At 43.8% G+C, this 26,052-nt stretch overlaps 1 protein-coding gene across 2 annotated transcripts in view; it reads right to left on the bottom strand.

Moving 5' to 3' along the window:
• PIK3CG (phosphatidylinositol-4,5-bisphosphate 3-kinase catalytic subunit gamma) overlaps window positions 1-14,267 on the bottom strand; it is a 36,681-nt gene extending 22,414 nt beyond the window's left edge. The window contains exons 1-2 of one of the 2 annotated variants that reach the window (XM_051613611.1): window positions 13,757-14,264; window positions 3,490-5,505 (exon numbers count right to left, since the gene is read on the bottom strand). In XM_051613611.1, the coding sequence (XP_051469571.1) occupies window positions 3,490-5,493 (2,004 nt within the window). In that variant the 5' untranslated portion in view covers window positions 5,494-5,505; window positions 13,757-14,264. Of the gene's footprint in view, window positions 1-3,489; window positions 5,506-13,756 lie in introns of both variants that reach the window. The other variant, XM_051613621.1, reaches the window with a different exon arrangement.
• Between the last annotated feature and the right edge of the window lie 11,785 nt (window positions 14,268-26,052).

Below are 26,052 nucleotides of genomic sequence, written 5' to 3' on the forward strand. Positions count from 1 at the left end.
TTCAATTTTATTTTGCTGTTATTCTCCTCCTCATCCCAATAACTAAGTGAACTGGTCTACCAGAAAAGTATCACACTTCCAGGTACTGAGCTGTGCCACTTAGAGTGTTTTTTCTAGCAGCTTCTTTCCCATTGCTTGAAGGACTCAAGTTTACAGGTTTGTTTTAAGATGAATGGGGAAAACAAGATATGCATGATTATCCCACGGCAAGAAAAAAAGATATAAGAGGCAAAGAGTCTCTGGAATAGAGTCACAAAATCCCTGTAGTGGACTGAGAGGGTTGGTGAATGGCTTCAGGTTCTGGAAATAGAGAGCCAGGAAGTGGCACATAGGCAGATTAGGGAAAACAAAGGGATGTGCAGAGAGCCGGGTGCAAGTAGTACACTCAGCTTTCAGAAGCAACAAAGTATGCAAACCTCTAGCAATAGTTATTCAACAGAATATAATGGCTCTTTCAAGATCACTGTGGTCTGCAGCTTGCAAAGAAGCAACTAAGCCATCAGCAGAGGTCTACTAAATTCATCAAAAAAATCACAGGGTTTTATAAAATCTTAAAAGTACTGTGGTACACATTTGTATTTTTTATCATTAAAATATCAACACTGTTTCTAAAACATAAATTGTCCTGTGGGTTTATTCAACAGGAAAAAAAAAAAAAAAAGGAAAAAAAATAAGAGCTTTTTCAGTCAACCTTCTACAAATGAACCAACTTATAAAAAACCTACGAAGACTTGTTCTTTCCAGCTGCCAGCTAAGAGACAGACAACAAAGCCAAGCACCAGACTTGCCCTTCTACAGGATCATAATTCTGCAAGAACTGTATTGCCAGTCTTTGCAACACTATTTTATTTCCCCAAGCAACACCATCTTAGCACCATTAGGAAAGATAATGAGAACACAAACAAACTGATTTGAAAATATCTAGATCCTTTCACTTTGTGTATGAGACTATGAGGTATGGACGTTTTTAAGAAAAAAGTAATTTTCACTGCAATAAGGCATCCAAAAGCTATAATTATTACATAAATTCAAATGGATTTGCTTACAGTTCCAAGCAAGCCTATTAAAAACCTCATTCTGGTATATACTTTGCTGAATCTGCCCAGTGTGTATCCTGGAAAAACAATTTAAGAATGAAATACAGCCAAATAAAGGGCCATTGCTTCAAAACAAAATTTCCTTATAGTAAGGCTGCAAATACATTTTAACAAAAAAGAATATAATAGAAAATACGTATTATATAATATGTAAGAAAAATATAGACTAGAGATATGTATTATGAGCACCCTTATTAGGATTATATTTTTAAAAGTCAATCCCATTTTTTTTAATTCACCAAGTCAAATTTCAACATCTAAATAGCAACAATAAAAGCTAGCCATTTAAAAACATCTGCAGGCACCTGATGAGGTGCCTGAATGCACCTTTGCCTTATCAGTTCAGCAGGAGAATAGCTTTACCCACTGCTCTGTAGAAGCAGTTCAGTCACTTGTGTTTGTTCTACACTGGATTTTGTTGTATTTTAGCTATCCTAACCACGTTTTATTAACTGCAGAGAGAACAACAGACTTACAGGAAGCTCAAGGGTTTATTTATGGCATGGCTACTTCTACTTGGGATATACCTGGGGGGAAATAAAATGTTTGTTTGATTTCTCACTCTTCTGGGAGGTAAAATGGGATTATCCTGTGCAGAGTGAAATAAGCCATAAAGCTTTCATGAAGGCATGCACATGAAAAGTCTTTGCAGAAGAGACATATTGGATGTGTTCATAAAAGCAGAGGAATGGTTGACACCCATTCTCTGAAGAATTTTCAAATACACCATGGTAGCAATACTTTGCTGCAGGACGCTGATGGCCTCTGCTCTGTCCTTAGCCAAGGAAGGAAAGAGAAAGAAGCAGCCAAGAGCTAAAAGTTTGATTTTTTTTCCCCCTTTTTGAGGGATAGCAATCTTTTAATTTCTTATTCCAATTCTTACTAAAAATGACACCATGAAGTTAAGCTAGTATGATTTTATGTTACAGTAATTTAATTTACTGTTATACAGATTTATTCTTTCTAAAACTCTCCAGATTTGTACTTCCTGAAGACAATTTCAAAAACAAATGGAAAAAACCCAGTATTCCCCCATTCTCTCAGGCACCTTGATATCAACCAATCACCATCCCAAACCCCTAACTTGGATACAAAAGTGAATAAAATTGCTGAGACACACGTAGACAGCAACAGCTCACAAGCCAAGCATTATATATAGCAGCAGCTACGTGGGAGGCCCAATGAGGTAACCGTAGCGACTCCTCTGGCTAATGCAGAAGTGCATAAATTCTGCCTGGGGAGCCTAATCTTCAGACATGCAAAGACAAGGCTAAAAAGGCCTTGGTTAAAGCACTACTGATGTGCAGCAAAATCTGAAATACTAACTTAATTTTCAGGCTCCCTCTGAACTCACAGAAATTAAAAGTCCCAACCCGCAGCTTCCCTGGCTGCAGCAGTTCCGTTTTTTTGGTTTTTTGTTGGGTTTTTTTTTTCATTTTGAATGTCAATTTTGTCCTCTGATTCTTAGAAAAAATTATTTCCTGCTCGGCAGGGCGAGGGCCCTTCTGCACAAACCAGAGCCCTGCTGGGTGTGGGAAGCCTGCGGAGCTGCCTTGCTTCAGGGAACACGTTCACCAGGCAGAACTGTGGGGTTACACCTCTCATCAGCCATCAGATGTGACTTGGCTGCTGATGGGCTGCCCAGCTCCAGCACCGTGTTGTGAAAGAGCAACAAATCAATTTTCTTGTATAACTGATATAAACTCTCCTGATGTTTCATCTGGCAGATCCACACCCAAAGCGCTTCAAATCGATACAGCAGGGATTCGTTGCCATTAAAAATACAATCTTTCACCCAACTTCCCAGAATGAATTAATCTTACCATGGAGTCCTAGCAACCCTTTACTTACTTTTTAAAAATGTTTGGAAGCTTCTAGATAAATGTGGTCCCCCTAGCAGTTCAAGACTGAAGTCATTGCAACATACTGTGTAACTACACTGTTATTCTTGACCTAAAACCCAACCCCAGATTTTAATTCGGGCCTTGCCTGTTTCAACTTCTCCTTTCTTTCTGTCTACACTCTTTCTAAACTATTGGTAAAACCAGTCAACAGTTCCTCAGTGTGTGGGATTTGGACCTAATATGAACAGGATTAGAGACAGTAGGACTCATGGCTGTGGTAGTGTTGACAATTTCCAGAATACATACTACTGTAAATGCAAGAGCTACATCATAAATCAGGATACAATACAACACAAAAATAACCAATAGGCAAAATGTGAAATATAAGAAGCGTGTTCTGGGTTAATGTGGTTACTACCACTGCTTTTGCTAAACTCTGAAGACTTCAAAACCAGAGATTACAAACTAGACCTACTAAGATGGGAATGATGATGGGGTAATGCAAATATTCCTGGAAGGTAGAGTTCAAGAATGCAAATACACCTTACCTGCACAAGCTGTAAAAGATAATGAAGAACATCATCATCTTCTAAACTTTCCAGTTTTTGAACTGCCATTGCTCGGACATTTTCATCTGAAAAGTTACAGTCCAGAAGTTGCATTGTGAGTCCAACATCTAAAGTGCTTTGATCCCAAACCTCCTTTTTAGCTAGCAACTGGTATGTTTTGGCCACTATTTCTTGTTGTCCCCATTTCACAGAGCTAAGCAGCTTAGGATACGCCTTTGGGTGCTTTATGCTTTCATATCTAAAGTGCCACAACAGTTCTTTGTCCTCAGGAGAAAGTGGATTAAGTGGATCAGTTGCTATGATTTCTTCAAGTTGCTTGCGAAGCTGGTTGGGCATTTCAGCTCGTGTCCTATCCCCTTGGGGGTCTGATGTTAGCCTGTGCTTGGGCAAGGCAATTGGGTGACAGTACTTGTCCAGAACAATAGAAATAGCCATTGAGTTTTCTTTATCAGGGTTAGTTGCTGATGTGAGTTTGTCTGCATTGATACTTCCCTGCTCTTCCCCCTTGCCTGGAATTTTCCACATGTGGAGCACATACTCCCCAGTTCGTAGCAAGAACCGGTGATCTATCAACAAGAGATTTACATAATAGAGAAGCTGAGTTTTGCATTTTGAATCAGAGTTGGGGGATTCGTGTGACTGAAGGTTTGTCTTTGTGGACAATCCCTGTGCTTTGCCACAGTATATCTGAAGATTCAGGAGTGCTCCTTTAGGCAAATCCTTGATTCTGATATCAAACTCCAACCAAATATTCCACAGAACCTCCTCAGTAAAAGGCTTCGATGACGTCCTCCTCTGTGAAAGCAGCTGCTGCCCATGTTGAATGTTAGCCTCCACAAACACAGTAAGATCAGTATTTCTTGGTAAAACTGGTATATCGATGCCAATTATTTTCACTCTAAATTTCCTACTACAGTCCCACAAAGAGATAGTGAAGACTCTCTCATGATCTTTTCCATCTATTGTCAATTGTTCATGATACCCTGTGACCCCTGTACAGTCATCCACCAATGGCCACTCTTCCTTCTGAACCTCATCCTCATTTGGGTCAGGGGGATTGTCTAGGACAAGATGGATTTCTTCCCCATTCTTAAGGCACTGTCTTATCCAGTGAAAATCTTTGATTGGTGTCTCTCCAGTAATGTACTCATCTCTGCCACACACCCTGAGAACAAAATCCAGTTCACTATGATCTTCAGGAATGTCCATCAAAGACTTTTTTTTTGCCATTTTTGTGAAAAAGCTGTGGAGAATCATATCTGGAGTGTCATCTATTGACACTTTAATTTTTTGGCTAGTTGTTCCTCTATGTATGATTATGAAAATGTTATTATTAGTGATCTTTTTAAATAAATATTCTGGGAGTGGCTTAGATGTAGTCCATGGGTGCATTGCATACAATTTAGGATCTCTACAGGCCACCTCTATCATTCGTGGAGTGACCAATCTGCGACGGGTAAATTCTAGTTCATCATCATGCACATTGCTTATATCAGTGACGTCATAACCAATCAAATCATTCAGTTGCCGCTGAAACTCCTGAACTTCTTCTGATGGCTTTTGTTTCTGGACAACATAGATCTTGCCTACCTTTTTCTGTAAAACTTTCCAGTAGAGTATGCAGTCCAACGTCTGTATTACTTGATGTTTATCATAAATTTCATACCATTGCCCTTTCTTCTGATACTGCAGAATGAATTGATCTGGGGTGAATGTGTGGTAGAAGTCTGTGGTTTGACTCATCTCTATTGCACGCATCCAAATCTGTGCTTTCATTTGCTCAACAGTACAGTTGCCAGCTATTTCAAGTAACATAATTTCTGGTACTTTAGTATGTTTATTGCTTGTAGGTAAAATGAACTCAATGGGTATAAGTTCCATTGATGACAAATTACTCGATGTACAATGAGGTTTCATTCTTCTTCTCCTTCGTTTGTTCTCCTCTCTCATAACAACGGGCTGTTCATAATCCCCCAACTCCATGCCAGAAGAAATCTAGCAAAACATAGAAATACTGGATTACTTTCTCATTTACATTTATCTTTAATCTTATTTTTAAGTCTTCTTAATTAAAATCACAGGTAAGTCAGAATCTTGCTATGTATATGCCTTTTCTGCTCCCCCTTTCCCTTAATTTCTTCTGATAAATACTTGATTTACATAAACCACCTCAGACTTAAATCTATTCCATTCAATACCAAATATATATTAAAAAAATATCCACAACCCTCCAATGACTAAATAATGAAAACAGAGCTTTTAAACAGCCTTCCCAGATTTCACTGAGGATAAGCAATCTGACTATATATTTCCTCCCTACTGATTTGTTACTGCTCCTGTTTGATCAAGCACTGATCCTCTGCTGCCTCATCTGTTGTGATGCTGCTGATATTAACACAAATAGGTTTTCACAGAAATCAAAAGACCAACATGAGAGAACAACATGGTCCCACTGAGCTCCAGGAATGACAAATTAACAAAATAAGAAATGTATTTACAGACTGGACAGAGACAAGCCTATTCCCATTCTCCTCTGCCTCTCACTTCAGTGATGAGGAACAACAGAAAAGAAAAAAAATCCTTAGAATTAAAAAGTCAGGGACTACCTCGAAAGACAGATATTGAAGGTGCATCTAAATTCATGCCTAGTATCCTTAACTGTGCTTCTTTTAAATAAATAAATTCACCAAACTGAGAAAATCCATCCATTTAAAAAGTAAACACTCCTGCAACAAAGTATTAATTTGTTACTGAGGAAAAAACTCCAAAGCTGAAACGAACTTATTACCCTATACAGCAAACCACACCTAGAACACCTGCAAAACAATTTTGAGTATAAGTAACCTCCCTTATCAGCTTTCAGTAGGGAAAAAATACTGCTGCTGACAGTTAATCTCCACTGAACAATATTAAAGTGGAAACTGTTCACCGAGTGCTTGGAAGAGGAAGGCAGTGCCGATTGAGCGCGCTCGCACAAGCTAAGTTACAGCAACACACTGAACTGCTTTTCCAGGGGCTTTTTAGACACACAGTCTTTAACTGCTGGAAAAACTAAAACAAATGTAATGATCCCTTCACAGCTAACAAAACAAGAAGATGAAAATATAACAGATTAAACTGAAACAACATAGCATGCTAACTGAAATTATTTTGTGAGTTCCGGAAAGCAACAATTGAGGAGACACCACCTCTAAAATTGACAAGGCACAAGGAAATATTACCTGCTTAGAAAATAAAGGCTGAAATGCTGAAGACGAGTCATTTGTTTAATTTCTGAAGTTCTTATTTTTTTAAAGGAAGATCACTCACACACCAAAAATTTCTTTGTTTAAGCTGTTCTGCTTTTCTTGCTCACCCTCATATCCAGATGCAAAGGAAGTGCTGCACTTACCAGGAAGGAAGTTGTAACCAAGTTGATTATACATATGATTGCTCATTTAAAAAAAAGAATGCTTTTCCTGTTACAACAGTAAAAATACAGTAACAGTATACCAATTTAATTTTAACACACATAAAAGACATGCTTAAAGCCTTTTAAAAATAGCTACGAATAACACGGACAATAAATCTAATGAATCCAAATAAAACATTTTAAAACCAAAATATTTTGGAGAGCCATGTACTGTTTTTTAAGCCAGTCTCCATACAGGCAGAACATGGAGATGATATCTCCCAAGGATCTTGTGAGGTAACCTCAGCAATAGAACTGCTGGGCAATCTTCCTCCTAGTATTTTTAACTCATCCATTTATGATTACCAACACACAGTGAAATCCATTAGAAATTATTACTTAAAATTCGGGAAGAATTTAAACCACGGACTTTCAACCCTAATTCTTCTGGTTAACTACAACCCGGAGAGTTGTTCATTTACTAAAAAAAAATTGCCACCAGAAAAGATTTGGGAAAGTATGTACAAATTAGACCGAAAAAACAGATAAACTTCTAATGTTACTCTTTTTCCTTATGAATTTTCCAGTGAAATACTGATCACTTTGAAGAGCAATTAGCAGTACACATTCTACAGCAGCACATACCCTAAAAAACTGACTCTTGAGAAAAAAACACGGAACCACTGAAAACTCTTTTAGCCACAGTGAAGTGGTGGTATCTTCTGTGTTTGTGTTTTGTTTTTTTTCAATCGCATGCACACTTCCTATCTTGTAAGCCACTTTTCTTACTAAAAAGAAAAAAAAAAAAAGAAAAAAGCTCCCCCTGTATTGTCAAAAAAAAAAATCTGATAGTCTCCTACCTGCCTCCAAAGTGCCACTCACGACCTGTGAAATTAACAGTTTGCCAAGGTTAAAAAAAAGAAAACATCCTCTACTGCAGACACAGTTCTTCTTTCTCAGAGCATAGTTTTGCTTGCCAGCTAAGACTGATTCCTTTTTAGAGGTTATTTTTCTTGGGAACTGCATCTGGGGAAAACACACTCTATCCTAGCTCCCTCTACCTTTTAGAATCAGCATTTAAAATTTCTCAAGGAACTGGTTGCTGAAGGAAGTTGCCCTGAACATACTGTCACTGCCATGAAATCTACCCATCTTGGCCAAGACATCTCCAACACTCATCCTCCACACATGTGCAGCCTGTCAGCATTCATCAGCCACAGACTCTGTGGCATCTCAGAACTACACGCTGCTCTCCTCGCTCGCCCTCTTCTCATCTGCAGAAAGCAGTTGGTTGCTGGAAAAACCTCTGTACCTGTAACCTCAACAACAGTGCCCAGGATGACAGAGGAGAAAGAAGCACCTAGCTTCTCCATAAAATGGAAAAGGAGTTGGAGGTGTAAGAAAAGAAAAGGAGCAATGCTGAATGGGAAAATGTGTTTTGCAAAACCTGTGTTTTGAAATTCCCTCTCTTCTGAAGTATAATTTCTAAAATGTGTAATATACTATTTTTCTTCATTTAAACATAAGCAACTAGTAAGGCTGGCTAGGCTGTTTTGTTTCTGCTTTTGTTTTTCATGCCAAAAGGCTACATAGACTTTTTGCAAATATCCCTTGTTCTAAAAATTGTTGTGCTGACCCTGTTAAGTAAACCTGGACTCATTTTGGTTTTGTTGGGTTTTGCCAGACCTAAGAAAGCATGCTGATTTAAAATGTCCTCATCTTAAATATTAATTTTTCAAACACATACATACAAATACTCCATCTCCTGCCAAGCTATTCTAGCACTACTCCATTGATCAAGGCAGCATCTCTACCTCAGGCAACAAGGAACCACACTGAACACTGCTCAAAATGTGACTGACAGTCTCATCCACTTAAAGAGAGGCAGAGCAATACTGTGTAAGGTTCAGATATTCCCCCACAAACTGCATCAGATGCAACTGCCCATACAAGACTGTCTCTTCTCCCACATTCATCTGGACTGTGACCTGTCATGTCTACAGACACAAAAGTGTCCTCGTTCTTGGGTGACACCAAATTCTATCTGTTTTTTCTAATCCATGTGTAGGCATGGCAAAACCATATTTCCTCATGCACATGCATCACAAAAACAATGACACTTATAGCAGAAAATAATGAAAAATAACTTCATAAAAGTTTCGTCATGCCTAAGCATTACTTAAGAGTATTGACATTTCTAGACACCTACTGCAAAAACACCACCAAAAAATAATAATAATTAAAAAAATCTATGTATATATATAGATAGATATATATATCACTTTTAAATTTGTAATTCTAACGATCTTCATCAACCCCAGGCTCCCCTGTATTATGAGAACTGTCCTACCACTGGTCCATAAATCCCGAAGAAGTGCAATGGAAGAGGAGATGTGCCTGTAATAGGTAATGAAGACAAGCAAACAGGCTTGTCTTTGTCTCCTGTTGTGTTCCTATCCCATCACTCAGGTCAGCAAACTGATCATAACAAGAACAACAAAAAAATTTGGATAATTTTCAGCTGGATCAATTCCAAGATCTGACTCATCACTTGCAGGAGTGGTAGGACAGGGGAGGGAAGAGAAGGGAAGGGAACGGAGCCAGCGCAGTTTAGGGTAACTGAGACTGAAATATAATTCACAGCAGATTAGAAGATAAATTAATGAGTAAATCCAGCATACGAAAACCTTATTTTAAAATTACTCTTTTCACTTTAGTGTGAACTCCTTTCCAGACAACTCAGCCTGCAAAAAAACAGGCACTCTCTATCAGAGTAAGAATTACCTTGTCCACATATAACAATGCATTTACACTCACAGTTTCAGAAAAGCTTTAAAGATAAATTAAAAAAAAAACACAACAAAAAAACCCACAACCCCCAAAACTACCACAACATGACCCAAAGCTTTCCAAGCACCATACTACATCTACTTGCCAGCATTGCTCTGTAGCAGGAGACCACTTTGAATTTGCTGGATAAGAGTACAAGCGATCTTCCCTACATCAGTGATGATCCAGTACTGAACTACACAGGCATGATGCAGCACTAACATAGAATCATAGAAACATCCTGGTTTGAAAGGACCTTGAAGATCATCAAGTTCAACCATAAAATCTTAACATAACATGTTAAGCATGAACACAACAAAACCTGCTTTGCTTTTGTCAAATCCTCTAGTAACTACTGACTGTCATGGGAATTCAATCTGCACAGGTTCCCATTAGCAAGTAAACTCCACAGCTAATATAGTCCCATTCTTCATCAAAAGTGTAACAATTAGCTCAATATATCGGTCAGGAGGTTGCTGAATCAATCAGACTGCTATTATGGCTGTAATATTTTCAGGATCCCCCTGCCTTCACTACCTTAGCATATCTGGGTTCCTACACAAGGTACCTGTTTGGGGATGCTTCTGGACAAACAGTAGCTTCTAGCTCATTCAAAAAATGTAGGTTAGAATTTTGGCAAAGCTGTAGTTAACCACAGTTATACAAGTGATGAGTGATGCACATTCAAACTGGTACTTCACGGAGTTTGGAAAAATGGAGATGGCAGTGATGGCTCCTGCAGGGACACAATCACTATTTGGATCCTGCCTGTCCTTTCCAGTTGTGCCCACTTCTCAAATTCTGGTCATTACCAGTGTGACCTAATCTACACCGACAAACAACTCCTGAATGCCCATAGCTATTATTTCAGACGATTTGTGGCGGAGGATGGTTTTATCACAGAATCTTAGGGGTTGGAAGGGACCTCGAAAGATCATCTAGTCCAACCCCCCTGACAGAGCAGGATCACCTAGAGTACATTACACAGGAACGTGGCCAGGCGGGTTTTTAATGTCTCCAGTAGACAGAGAATCCACAACATCCCTGGGCAGCCCATTCCAGGGCTCTGTCACTCTCACAGTGAAAAAAGTTTCTGTATGTTTAAGTGGAACCTCCTGTGTTCTAGTTTGCACCCACTGCCCCTTGTCCTGTCACTGGACATCACTGAAAAAAGCCTAGCTCCATCCTCCTGACGTCGCCCTTAACATATTTGTAAACACTGACGAGATCACCCCTCAGTCTCCTCTTTTCCAAGCTCAAGAGACCCAGCTTCCTCAGCCTTTCCTCATAAGGGAGATGTTCCACTCCATCATCTTTGTGGCTCTGCGCTGGACTCTTTCAAGCAGTTCCCTGTCCTTCTTGAACTGAGGGGCCCAGAACTGGACACAATATTCCAGATGCAGCTGCACGGGAGGAGAACCTCCCTTGACCTACTAACCACACCCTTTCTAATACAGCCGTTGGTCTTCTTGGTTGCAAGGGCACATTGCTGGCTCATGGCCATCCTCCTGTCCACCAGGACCCCCAGGTCCCTTTCTCCTACACTGCTCTCCATCAGGTCAGCCCCCAACCTGTACTGGTACATGGGGTTGTTCTTCCCCTGAGGCAAGACTCTACACTTGCCCTTGTTGAATTTCATCAAGTTTCTCCCTGCCCAACTCTCCAGCCTGTCCAGGTCTCGCTGAATGGCAGCACAAACTTCTGGTGTGTCAGCCACTCCTCCCAGTTTAGTGTCATCAGCAAACTTGCACACTCTGTTGCCTCACCTAGGTCGCTGATGATATATTGAATAGTACCCGTCCCAGTACCAACCCCTGCGGGGCTCCACTAGTCACAGAGCTCCAACTAGATTCTGTCCCATTGAACACAACTCTCTGACTTCTTTTCAACCAGTTCATGATCCACCTCACTACCTGATCATCATGACCACACTTTCTCAGTTTATCTATGAGTATACTGGGGGAGACAGTGTCAAATGCTTTACTGAAATCAAATTGAACCACATCTATCTCTCTACCATCATCTATCCACCTAGTTCCTTCCTCATAGAAGGCTATAAGGTTGGTCAAACATGACTTCCCCTTGGTAAAACCATGCTGACTGCTCTTAATAACCCCCTCATCCTTGATATGCCTAGAAATAGTGCCAAGAACAAGTTGTTCCAGCACCTTTCCAGGGATGGAGGTGATGCTGACTGGTCTATAGTTACCGAGATCCTCCTTCTTGCCCTTCTTGTAGACTGGAGTGGCATTTGCTATCCTCCAGTCCTCAGGCACCTCTCCTGTTGCCCATGACTTATCAAAGATGATTGAGAGTGGCCTAGCAATGACCTCCACCAGTTCCTTCAGCACCCGTGCGTGCATTCCATCCAGACCCATCGATTTATGGATGTCCATATTGCTTAACTGATCCCTAACCCAATCCTCATCTACCAAAGCAAACTCCTCCTTCATCCTGACTTCTTCTGAGGCTTTAGGGATCTGGGACTGCTGGGGAGAGTCTGCAGCAGTAAAGACAAAGGCAAAGAAAGCATTCAGTACCTCTGCCTTCTTTATATCCTCTGTCACCAGGGCACCCACCTCATTGAGCAGTGGGCCTATATTGCCTCTAGTGTTAGTTCTATCTGCAATGTATCTGAAGAAGCCCTTTCTATTGTTTTTGACCTCACTAGCAAGGTTTAGTTCCAAGGAGACCTTAGCTTTCCTAATTGCCTCCCTACATCCTCTGACAACAGTTCTACATTCCTCCCAAGTGGCCAGCCCCTCCTTCCACGATCCATGGATTCTCTCTTTCCACTTGAGTTTGCCCAGCAGTTCCTTGTTTAACCATGCGGGTCTCCTGGCTCCCTTACTTGATTTCCTACCCATTGGGATGCTCTGATCCCGAGCTTGCAAGAAGTGGTCCTTGAATGCTGATCAACTATCTTGAGCCCCTTTACCACCTAGTACCCTGTCCTATGGGACTTCTCTTAACAATTGATTGAAGAGGCCAAAGTTGGCCCTGCAGAAGTCCAGGGTTCTGGTCCTGCTGGGCATTCTGTTCCTCCCACACAGGATCCTGCACTCCAGCATCTCATGATCACTGCAGCCAAGGCTGCCATTGACCGTCACCGCTTCAACCAGACCCTCCTTGTTGGTGAGCACAAGATCCAGCAGTGCTCCCCTCCTAGTCGGCTTGTCCACCATTTGTATCAAGAAGTCATCGATGCACTGGAGGAACCTCCTAGACTGTGAATGGCTGGATGTGTAGGCCTTCCAGCAGATGTCGGGGTAGTTAAAATCCCCCACGAGGACCAAGGCCTGTAGTTGTGAGGCTGCTTTCAGCTGCCTGTAGAAAGCCTCATCATGTACTACATGTGCTGGATAGACACAAGAGGTTATTATTTGCTGGATGAGGAAATGCAGTTATTTATTGTTTAAAAGCTGTGTCATAGTAGAGCTGACTCACAGATCTTAAGACCAGAGGGAACTGCTGCCACTGCCTAGAGTGAGGCTTTATTTTGCATTTAGTCAGCATACGAACAGTTTCCTCAACAGGTTCTGCATCAAACCTCCAACTCCTGTTTGGGACAGCCCGCGAGCCGGGACCAGGGCCGCCAGGGGCCGAGGCCCGGGCAGCGCACGGGGCCTCGGCACCGCCGCTCCCCGCCGCTCACACAGCCCTCCCGGAAGGGGCTTCAAGGCGAGGCGCCAAGCCCGGCAGCCGCGAGGGGCCGGGGAGCCGCGGGCCGGGCCGCCTCCCTCCCCGCAACACCGGCCGGGCCCCGCGGCCGCGCCCGCCCTGCCCGCCCGCTGCCCCGAGATGGCGGCGGGGGCCGCGCCCGCCCCGCTGCCGCGCGAGGGCGAACCTCGCCGCGCCCGGCCCGGGGCAGCCGGGGCCGCGGTCACCCCGCCGCGCTGCGCCCGGCCCGGCCCGGCCCGGCCCGGCGCCTCCGCTGAGCCCCGGCCTCGGGCCGAGCCCGGCAGCGCCAGCCTGGGGCAGGGGCCGCCGGCGACCCCCGCCGGTCCCCGGGTCAGAGCTACTCACCGCAGCGGCGCGGCCGCCCCGGCCCCGGACAGGTGTTCTCCTCAGCAGGAAGCGGCGCGGGCCGGGGCCCGGAGGGGAGGCTCCATGGCCGGCGGTAGGCAGCTCCGCAGCCGCCGCCAATCACACGCCGGGCAAAGGGGGAACCGGCGATGGGGCCTCCCCGCCCCGCTCGGCCCCGCCGCGGCCCCGGGGTGCCCGGCCCCGGCCCCGCCGCTGCGCCCGGCCCCCGCCGAGCCGAGCCGAGCCGAGCCGGGCGCCGAGGCCGGGCCCCTTCCCTGAGCCAGGCGGGGGCCCGGGGAGGGGGCCGGGACAGTCGGCGGGGCGCGGTGCCCGGCCTTGCCGCCTGCAGGCGGGGGGGCCCTGCCGCGCTCCGGGACCCGGCACAGCCACATCAGCCGGAGCGGGGATGTATCCGCGGTCAGGGTAAAGCACCACAGCCTTCGTGTGGCTTCATGGGCAGCAGGAGGCAGGCGGGACCTGGCTTGGTGTCAGGGCAGGCAGCAGAACCGCTCTGGAAGCAGCCTCGAGAAGCGTTGGTCGCTCCGGGGTCCCCAGGGCCAGCGAGCCCCTGGCGGGGCCAGCGAGCCCCTGGCGGGGCCAGCGAGCCCCTGGCGGGGCCAGCGAGCCCCTGGCGGGGCCAGCGAGCCCCTGGCGGGGCCAGCGAGCCCCTGGCGGGGCCAGCAGCCCGGCCGGGTTCCCCCGCTGCTGCGGCTCGTCCGGCCCCGCAGGCCGCGGCCAGGACAGCTGGTCCGAGCTGCCCTCAGCAGCCCCTGGGGATGGCAGATCTGCCCTGGGGTGCGGTGGCCTTCGGGTGGATCTTCATGCCTTCTGTTTAAATGTCTGCTCCCACAGGTTGAGCCGCTTACATGTCTCGTTCCTTTTATTTTTTTATTTTTTTTTCCCAGATACTTTTTGTATTCTTGTTTTCCTGCTATTTTCCATCTCCAGGCTGGGCTGTCCTGGCTCTCTCCTTTTAGGTCACCATCTTTAGACCTCCTGCGGTTCCTGTAGCTCACCACCAGGTTCTTGCCAAATGGGCCACATTGTTTTTGGAAGACACTGCACACACTTGGCCGTGGTAGTACTCCAGCTACGGCTTTGCCAAGGCTGCCCACAGCAGGAGGATTAATTCATCAGCCTTAGGGTGCCAGAACTCCACATGCAGCTCAGGCATAACCATTCACATCCAATTCAAACAAACATCTCCCCTTCACCACTCTTTCCCCACCCTGGCTGCTAGCTGTTCAGCTCTGAACGGAGCTGAGTGTGTCTTTGTAGCTCCTTTTTGGAATGAACAGCAAAACTCTTTCCATTATTATGCAGAGACCTTTTCTGACCCTGATCTTGCAGTAAGATTCATAGGTGAACTCTGTCTGGCACGGAGCCTGCACACTCACCCTGAAAGCCACACTGATGTAAGGTTACATCTTCAGGGAGTGCTTTACAAGACCTTAGGGTGCCACAAAGACTGTAAAAAGTAATTTGATTTTTCTAAGTACACATTATTAACTTCCATAGAAAGAAAGTATCAGAAAGCAATAACTAGTATGTTACACATACAAATGCTATTATAAAAAGCTGGATAACTGTCATTATAGCAGTAGGGTTCCTTTGACTTAAAAAATCATTTGCATGACAACATTAAGTACCATAATACTGGCCTAAAGCAGAAAGTAATTGCGAAACTATTGTACAAACATGTATAAACATTCAACATCCATATATATTACACTGAACTGTGGCTGTAAGAAATCGTAACTCAGTACTGACCTCAAGTTCCCCTTTTTACAAAGATGAAAGCAAAATACAAACCTTTAACAACCTTGACATGATGTGTGTGCAGCATAGGGGAAAGGCAGTGAAGACTCACTTGCTTCATGCTTGGTTTTGCTTGCTAAAATGGGTAATATCAGTCAAAGAAGTTCAGCTTTGCACAGCATGTGCATTACTGAATGGTTTAAAAGACATTAAAAAAATCTTATCAAAATAGGAAGTCTTTTTAAATTGTTGTTGGCTGGATCCCCAGATGGATCACTTCAAGAGAACAAGTGTAGCCAGTTTGGTAACTAATCCTGTTAAAATCCATGCACTTTATTTGGAGATGCATAAACATACGGAGATTGGAGCAGCTGAACAAAAAAGATTGTAATTTGTCAAAGACAGTTATAGAGAGAATAATTTACAGCTGGAGCAAATCACATGTTTCATATTGACTTCAGACATAATTGTATAATAGCCATAAGTGAGCATAATGCTAAGTGTAATGAAAGAATAAATTATTTTGTATATTTGAGAAAATTAAGTAAACTGAAAATCTTTGTTGTTTCAGGATTTAGTAAGTTAATAAAATACTACATTTTTGCAGTTAATCTTCAGCTTCTCTATATACAGCACAATTTTCTTTATTGCCTTTTGTGGCCAGTCAAGTAACACAAAATTTCCTGTGGCCAAGGATGCTCTCCTCATAGGTTGTATATTCTTTGAAAATATGTATTTTTACATTCTTTTATTCCTCTTGATTTCAAAATGTGACTTAAGCCCTTTCCCATAAATTATCTGTTGGTCTTTCTTTTTTTTCCACTCAAGAACAGCATGCACAATAAATCAAAATGCACATTTTACCATGTTAAAAATGGATCAGGAATACCATAGCTTAATGCATGAAGGTGAAGAACACAATTTGATATTTAAATGAAGCTGATTTAATCAAAATTAGTCATGCAAAGAAGCAGTCATTTTGCTAATATAATCTGGTGGGATGTAGTCAAAATGCAATTATTTCCTTTATCTTTCAGCTGTAAAAAAAAAAAAAAAATTACAAGAAATTTCTTTCATGATGTTAAATGGGAGTTTTGGATGTTGAAAAAATGTAAGATGGTGTCTTTTGTGTCCTTTGCACAGTCAAACATCAGTTTGTATGTTGTTTCACAGAGAACTGCAATAAAAGAATTAAAGGTCACATTAAGTGCTCAGCAACAACTTTATATACTGACATATGTTGGAAATGGATGTGAAAGTTCTTTTGTGACAGATTGGGCTCACTGCAATTTAGAAAATAGTATCTAATAGTTTGAGTTGGTTTTCATCTTCTATATTGCCAGCAGAAAAAAGATTAAATGCAGAAGCTTTGTAGTTCTTGTACCAACAAAGCCAGAACTTGCTTGCCTGATCCCAGCAATAGCTACTTTTGTAATTACTTCCTTATGTAGAGAAAATTGAAAAAAAAACCCAAACAAACCATTGTGGGATACATTGTGCTTCCTGATGGAATGCTAGGTAGCTTTCTCATTTCTTGCAGAAGTTACAGGGTGGAATTTTCTAATTGGGTTGTAAGCACTTTATGATGCATTCAGTGCAGGTTTTAAAATAAATTGACAGAATCCCTTTATTTTACAGCTCTGCTCTGAAAACTGAGCATGAAAGTATGGCATCAGTTGTGTTAGCATCATTGCAGTTGATCGTCCCTATGCACAATCATATGGTGACTCTGGTATCAAAAATAAGTTTTTCTTCTTGTTATAACTGGCCAAAAAAAGCAAAGGAATTAGCTGGATTTTGGCTTTTGGACCATGCTCTACATATGATAGTGGCTCATGTAATGGAAATAACTGATACCTAAATGTTGCTTGCAGATCTGTTCTCCATTCCAAGCTTTATTTCATAGGCAGTCCCATCTCTTCTTATGCTGGTTCTGAGTCATTGCTTGGGGAAACAGTAGAAGGCCCTGGGGGAGGATGGAGGGATCCAGAAGAAGAGCAAATTAAGGCTGGGCTATTGCTGCATCCCTCTGAAGGGATGCCAGCAGGCAGCTAAATCCTCTGTAAGATGTCTCCTCTGTGAGATTAGCTTCCCAGGGAGACCTGCTGGGCCTGAAAGTAGCCTTGTGGAAGGATCCAGAATCATCTTTGTGAACCTCTGTAGGCAGAGTAGAGTCTGCAAAGCTCAAGCAAGGAAAAGAGGAATCTTACCTATCTAGTCCCTTCTCCTCCAAGAAATACCTACTCTTTTTTCCTTCTCCTGGTAATCAAGATTCTGCATAAAATCCCTCATTTCAAACATCTAAAGCTTTCAAAAAAGGAAACAGCAGGTGTTCAGAAGCCTTCTGAGATACATCTGCTGAAGGCTTTGTCTCCCATTTTACTGATTTAGGCTCTTATACTTCAGGATAGGTATTTAAAGTACAGGGGTAGGAGTGCAAGCTGTTCCCTCCATACCACATACATACGTCAGCTGAGATGTAAAACTCACGTAATACCTCTTACTGGCTTGAATACCCATTTTAGTCTGTTCATATATGTGTGAGTTTGTCAGAGAGAGGTGTTCTGGTTGTGGTAGCAGAGTGTGTATAAGCAGATCTTTAAGACCACCGAGTATTCACAGGAAACTCTTGAGTTTTTGTGGCTGCTGTCAGAGTTTTCAGTATTAGCTGGTGATGCAATATTGCATCATCTTGTGGGGCTGAGACTTGACAGAGGAAATGAAAGAGGTCAGAAATAGAAATGTAAAGAAAAGGAGTTCACACTTCCAACAAGACCTCTTAGCGTTATATTAAGTACTCCTAAATATAAGGGACAGATAGAATTTCCTCAGTCTCTGAAAGTTTTTGACACTGAAAACAGAGTCTAATTTGCTGCCCAGAGACCACATTAAGAGGTTTTTCTAGACAAGCTCTCTGAACTGTGATGTTGTGTTACCTTCATGTCCTGAAACACGTTACACTTAATCTTACAAAATTTGCTCAGCCATATGCTTATTTGTTAGTGTTTGTTACCTCCTGCCTGTGAGGAAGTAAATACATTCACATTGCATAGGAGTTATGTAGACTTTCATCAGAGGATTTATGTCTTTTTATTGTTGGAGATGAGTAATGTAAAATGTTTAAACTTTAAACTACCTCATTGACTCTCTCTGAATACTGAAGTGACATATCCTTTACACACATAAATGTGTCTTACCAGAGTTCTAGGCACCCTGTGGGCTAATTGATCTGCTGTCATAATAGTTGGGAGTACTAAAAAGACATTAAAGTAGGAATATATTTGTTCCACAGAGTTCAGTCAACTACAAAAACAGCTACAAAGAAAGCTTTTTCCCCGCCTGATCTTTTCTGGAAACCTACCTTTAACCTTCTCTGACAGTGTTAACAGGTGGTCTTAGAAAAGTGCCCAGAAGATCACCACATTTGGGGTTTTTTTTACTAAATAATAAGATTTTTATTCCAAAGTGCTGAATCCCTTGTATGGAGAACCTGCAGGCAAGTCCCTTTCTTTCAGGAGGAGATCCTGGGGATCCTGTCTGGGTGCTGGGGATCCCATTGGGGTGCCAGGGTCACATATGTGACAGCGTTTCATGCACAGGTGACAGGACCTCATTCTAGTGGTAACTTTACTAAATAAACACCTATCCTCACATTGGCATATAGAGCTCCTGTCTTCACAGAAAATCAAAGCCTTGCCAGCCAGCACAACCACAATGAGTAAAATGCCAGACTCAGACCTAGAACTTTGTATACTTGCTTCCTAGAAATGAAAAGCTAAGAAAAACTGGGAACCGATAGGATGGGAAGTGTCAACCCTTACACATAAAATGAGGGCAGCATTATGCTATGGGTATTAGTGCTTCATCACATGGCAGTCTGGTCTGTATAGACAGTCCTTCATTCTCTACATTTGCTAGGGATGGTAAAGACAAACATGGGAGCATCGCCCAGATAAAACAGCTGGTATTGCCAGACATCCTATGTATTGCAGGATTCCCTGAGTTACCACCACAAATATGATACTACCTATAAAATGCACGTCTCCGTACTTTCCTGCCTGCAGTGGAAAGCCAGGACTTTCCAGCAAACTTTTTCAAGCTTTTCTGGTAAACAGGGGAGGATGTGGTAACTGAGCCCATTTTGGGTGGGACTATCCTGCTCCCTCGTGGGAGGCAGTAGCTGCTGCTGAGTGCTGGTCAGAGCCTGCTGTTCACACACTTCCTGTGCCCAGGGAAGTAAGTCTGCCTTTTTCTCCTTTAATCTGCAGTTCTGCAGCTCAAAGCCTAAAGGGAATGTAGCAATGTCTGTCTCTGCACCATGACTCAGCTGGGGTCACCCCACCTCAGGTATTAGCTAGATAAGGGGGATAGAAACTTTTTTATGTCTCTTATTTTTGCAATTAAATTGTGGCAGATGGCCACATAATGCTTTTCAGAGCATGGAGGACACAATGGCCTCAAGTATGTTGGTCAGACAGATGTATCTCTAGGCTTTGTTAGGCCAGCTTGCCTGCATGCAGCTGTATGACTGACAACAGGCAGGGCATCGAGTTGGATCTCTTCATAGTTGTTCGTCTGGTTGTCTATCAGCTACTGAACAGACAGAGCTCACAATAGTTATCTCTTGAACAACATTCAGAATCCCTTTCGTGCATTTCAGAAGCTATGGAAAGTCTTCCTAAATTCACACAATAATGCAGGAGCCTTGTGTTTCATCCCAGCAGAGAGCAATTGTCCTTCTCTGGGAAGCTGATGTTCTTTCCCAGTATTTTTCCCATGTGCCTCCAAAACAAAAGCTTTGGCTGAGATGGTGTGATTTTCCTCCTTGAAAAGGGTGATATAGTGCTGGATGTACCAGATGCTTCACTCTTTCTGAAGTACAACAGTACCCCAAAGTGTCTGGTAGGTTGACAAGAATAAGGATACAGAGATGAGGGGACACTGGAGGACAGTAGGAAGATACCTTCTCTTTGGTCCCAGATGGTGTAAAATTCTCCAGATTGTCCTTGCACTCTTCCTGGACTTCATTAAAGAAGAAAAATAGATGTGTGGAAGGTGAATCCCTGCTGTGTCCAGAGGAGGAGGTCAGGAAGACACCATGGAGGAATGATTGATATTAGAGATGTGTAAAAAAGCCAAATGAATGAGAGACTTTGAAAGCAGTGTTTTGAAAATCTCTCAAGAAGAGGTAGTTCCCCTGACAGACCACAGAAGGCTACATAGCAGAGCTTGTTCTAGGCACAGAAGCTGCTGGTGCTGGGGCAGTAGACAATGCAGGGCCTGCCCCTGAGGGTTGTTTTCAGATGTGGTAGGAAGCTGGTCCTCATGAATGAGGATGGTGAGTCCCGGATCAGTGCTGCAGACCCGACCCTGAGGAAGGGAAACCTGCCAGCAAAAGGTTGCGTGGTCCCTTGAGCATCAGCTCCTGTGCAGAGAGTGGAACTTCTCAGACTTTTGTCCCATCAAAATGTGAACTCCAGAAGAGTGTAAGGACTGTATCTTGACAGGCTGAGCACTGGCGGTGGCAACCACACTTCGGTTCATCTTTTTCCTTCTTTTGCCTGCTTCAAGTAATTGCCATCACAATAGTTGTAAATTAAAGGGACTTTTTGAAAGATGTTGCTGTGAGTTTAGGAGTTGAGGGTTTGTATCCAGAAGGGTGCTAATTAGGGGAAGCAGCCCAGATGACCATGGCTTGACTGTGACATGCTCAATACCCAAGTTGCCTGTGTTAATAGCTCAGGAAAGAACAGTGTTGTCTGAGTTAACTCTCTCAGTGTCAGACAAAAAACAAGGTACTCAGAGCAGTGCCCATCTGCTAAGAGTGATGTGACGGGAAAACCTGGTTTATCTGAAATCCCAGATTTAGCTTGCAAGACACGCCAGTACTAGTGGAGTACCATGAGCTAACCTCACAGAAACCTATAGAAGATAAAATGTGTGGAGGCCAATGGACTATACAAGCCATCCTTAATTAACAAAACCATTATTTAGGTAATGCATAGTTGATGTATGGGGAGGGGAGGGAGAGAGAAAGGAGGAAAAAAAAAAAAAGTTAAAAAAAAAAAAAGGTAGGGTTCCATATAGTTAAGGGATGAAAGTGCAGAGCCAAGAGCACTGGGGGTCCAGAAAGGAGAAAGGATCCATTTTGTAAGCACAGGGTGCATGTGCAATGGTGGCAGTGTTTGTGTTGGCCATCATTCCAAAGGGAATGTTATCCAGCCTTAATTCCATGAAAGGAGGAGTACAAAAAGCAAGGATTCTCTTTGCTAATGCTTAGGGAGGAAACCAGCTGTTTGAATCTGAGTGAAGTCTGATAATCCCATTTAAACAAATGATGTAAGTTGAAACACTGTGGGTTTCTGCGATAAGCAAATCCGTCTCAGGTCCTGCAGCCGGGGAGAAGGGGCAGTCTCTGTTTGATGTTCCCGAGGAGCTACATGCGCAATTCCTGGCCCTGCGACTTGCTAGGAAATTGAGCCCAAGACTGGATTCAGCCCATGGAGGATTTAGATCAGCCTACGGAGGTGTGTCTATCTCTGGGATGACTACACCAGCTGCTGTGCTTTTGACCACATGCTCTGAGGCATCCGAAGACCCCGAGTTTTCTGCCTAGGCGATTCAGCAGATAACCCTTCCCGGGCACGCCCCTTGTGCTCGCCCGCCGCGGCGGGGCCCGGGCTGGTCCTGGTTCCGGGCTGCAAAGCTGGGGCCCGGACACGAAGTCGCTGCTACCGCCTCTGGCTCCGCAGGGGCGCCCCGCGCATCCGCCCGCCCGCTGGGGCTGCCACGGCCCGCCTGCGTCACCGGCCGCGGGCGTGACGTCACCGCCCGCCCGGCATGACGTCACGGCGCCGGGACAGAGGCGACCCTGGTGCTGCGGTGACACCTGCTGGAGCGGCGGGGACATCACCGGCCCGGGCGCGGTGCGGTCCCGGGGAAACCTCTATCTTCTGCCCAGGAGCTTTGCAGAGCGTGTCCTTCTCCCTCTTATGTTCGTGTCCCTTAGGAATAAAAATGGAAGACAACTTTTATGAGGAGAATTTGGAGCCGATGGATCTGGGGCTTCTTCACTCTTCTGGTGCGATTGCAAGGAAAGGCTTTGGCTTCCTGTCTCCATCTGCCTCTCCTTCGTCCATGGGATATGGAGAACAATGCTACTCACCGAAGCTACACACGGGGCTCTTCTGTGTTTTCAATTATTGAATAACTGAATTAATTTAAGACCTTTAGGGTATGGAAATGCAAAGTATTTGTGAGTTTATGGAAAAGAGTCGGTGATGTGGTTTTAGCTGTGCTACAGCTAGATGTGTCATCCAAAATGAGGACTAGCAGAGCTTTCAAATCTCACCAAGTCACCACAGAAACTGTCATGTAAGCACCTAAATCTGCTGCTGGACATGACTTGACAGAGAGGAGTAGGACAGTGACTTCTCTTGCTGAGGACAGGCTCCAAGGAGGAGCTGGATCTGTCAGAGGTGCCTGTGCCAGGGCAGCCCATCAGCTGCCCACTGCATTCAGAGCCGAGGCTTTGCAGAGTTGAGCAGACAGCTCACGTCAAGAAGCTCAGAGGTGGACACAGGGTCTCCCACAACTTTCCAGCTTGCCTCTGCCAGGGGTTACAGCTGGGGGAGGCCAGCAAAACTTGTTTATCCAGGCACACTGCACAGGCCACTGAGACCACTCACATCTTAAGGCCTCTAACATCCCAGTCTCTCTCACAAACCAGGTCAGCCTGAAATCTCCACTGAGGAGCATGCATTGCTTGACAGGGCTGCTGACGCTGGGGCTTGTTCAGGCCTTTTGGCTGCTGTAATCTTCCAGCAATGTGAATCTTCCTGACACCATTTTAATTTCCATGTTTTCTGCCTTCCTGACTCCATTTTTTGCAAAACATTTCCCTACTTCATACGCGAACCCGGGAGCATGAGCACTGCCTGTGCTTTTGTGAAACCTTCCATCAGCCCCGCACTCTCCCTTCTCCCTAGCTAGAACTCCAGCTGTACATTGGCTAGATTTGAGAAACTTACACACTCTATTTCTTCTGCCAGCACCCCAAGCATGAAGGGCTGCATGAGTGATAACAAAAATACTGAGCCTGCCATGTGTGACGCTGAACTTCAACTTGAACACGGTAAATTCCTCTCCTGCACCCAGCCTAGCCTTTTTCCTTAAACCTTCTGCTTCTGTGCAGCCACCTTCTCTGCACAGCTTCCTAGGTAAAAAAACTTTGAAAACTCTTAAACAAAGGCTGCTGTCACTCCAGTTATTAGACACAATGGGATATCTAGGACAGAATATTATCTACCAAGATGTCACCATGGAGGATGATAAAATTCTGCACCTTCACAGCACCAACAGATCTGATGGGGAGCTGATGAACTGGCTTCTATTCAAGGTCATAAAACAATAGTTAACCCTAACACAGGAAAGCAGAGCACAGGACAAAGTTATTATTAAATTCAGATGGAAAGATCCTAGTCAAGATATTAGCAAAATGGATACAGCAAATACCAAGTTCAGTAAAAGAAGCCAAATGGTTATGAAACATAAATACTTTTCCAGTAACATGAGAAGGGGATCAAGTTATACCATATTTTTTAAAAGAGAAAGAAAAGCATACCAGCAGAACTGCGTGCTGACTTATGGGAAATGGTATTTGCAAAAGAAGTAGTCACGGTTTCTGGAAAACAATATGAAGCTGAATGGTATGCAGTCAGCAAGATTAATTAGTTTCAACACTAGGCTTTTCTGAAGCAAGTGAATGTTTTAAAAAACCTATAGCTTTAAGTTGAAATATGGAAATTTAAAAAGTTAGACCTCCATTAATAAGTTTTAAGTAAATTTAGAATAAAAAAATAAAACCAAAACTGAACAACTAAATTAAAAAAAAAAAAAAAGCATTGGATTAATCATTGGATTAAAAAGTTTTCCAGAAAATCTGTATGGGTAGGTAGAAGCCTAACCTGACCTTTTGGAGCTGGTGGTTGCACAACCCTGGCCCTCCCTGCCTTCCTTTTCCCAGTCACTGGCCATGAAAGAGGGGCTATATCTGCTAAGTTGCAGGTGGCCCTTCACTGGTTAGGAAGAAACCCCAAATACAAGTGAGGGCACAACAACGTGTTTCCAACAGGAAAAGCTGGAACTTTGTGGGAGTCTCAGTGCAAGGGACTGCTGGGAGACGTGGCTCTTGGGTGCTTGCTTGGTGAGCTTAAACTGAAGAAAAGCCTGCTGTAAAGTTTTTGGGTTTTTTTCTCCCAGAGGAAGGAAAAAGAGGAAAGTACAGCAGCTGGTTGTTTCTCTCTAGACAGAGCAAATATCTGCCATTTGGCTTGGCTTGTTTGGAGTGGGTGCAGCTTGCTGACACATTCAGCAATGGACTTTCCACATGGACGTGCTCCTGCCTTCAGTCCCAGATGCAGGTCAGCACAGGCAGGCGAGCTGTCCTGCATGGGGCAACAGAACTTACCATCCTGTGGTGACAGGAGAGCGTGTGGCTGGGACAAAGGCAGGATGGTTTTGTCTGCACCACTAGTAAAGCCAGTGTCATCTGTATTGCTGCTGCATGCAGCAGCCTCCAAAGTACCTACCAGAAGGCACAAATTTATGCACAGAGGTGAGGTTAAGGCATCAGTGATGTCCAGCAGGCAGCTAGGAGGTAACTGACTCATACAGGCTGGGCAGGGATGGTAACACAAACAGGGAAGGTCTTGTGCTCACTGCCTTGCAGTGACAAACTCAGATGAGGACATTTTAGACTTCAGTGGAGGAATATAACACTGTGCAATGAAGAGGTCATATTCCCACTCCTTCTTAGTGAGTTGTCCTATTACTGTTAGTCTGATGTCTGTTTTATGATGCCTGAAGATAGGCAGCTGTTTTATGGTTTGGATTCAATGCTCTTTTTTTTTAATTCATTTGCATTTTTTCAAGTGCTTATACAGCCACATGTCACATAACCAAATATATTAATTAAGAAGTTCAGTGTTAATAAAATAACCTTGATATTACTGGAATCTGCAAGGGTCAGGTAGCCAGCAGCAAACAGCTATCTACAAACATGTACACTGACCTCAAAACTGGATTGCAGCTCTATGGCATTAACTGAGGCACAGTATCCTAAGGGTGGCCTTAGTTTCAGAGCAACACTGGGTGTAGGGAGGTTTACTGCACACAGGTAGATGGCCCAGGACACATCTGCCTGTCCTGATGCACAGGATGCCTGATTCCAAGACTTCCCAGTGCTTCCTACAGGTAACAAGAGTGAATATCTCTACAGCACCTGCCCCTGATTGGTCCCCATTCTGCCAACATATCTTTGGGGAAGTGACAGGCATCCCTTTGGTGTGGTATCTCCCTTTGCTTTGTGCTGATCCTGATGTCCATTTACCTTGGGTGAAGTGTGATGACTGTCCCATTACTGGCTTTAAGTAGTTTTCCTGCTTGTAGTGGATCCAGAAGGATTGCCTTGTGTCGCCTCAGTACAGCTAATGCTTAGAAAATGTACAACTGTACACTTGCCATGGTTTGACTCAGGA

The sequence above is a fragment of the Apus apus genome, chromosome 1, assembly GCF_020740795.1.
Source record: "Apus apus isolate bApuApu2 chromosome 1, bApuApu2.pri.cur, whole genome shotgun sequence".
NCBI classification, from domain to species: Eukaryota; Metazoa; Chordata; class Aves; order Apodiformes; family Apodidae; genus Apus; species Apus apus.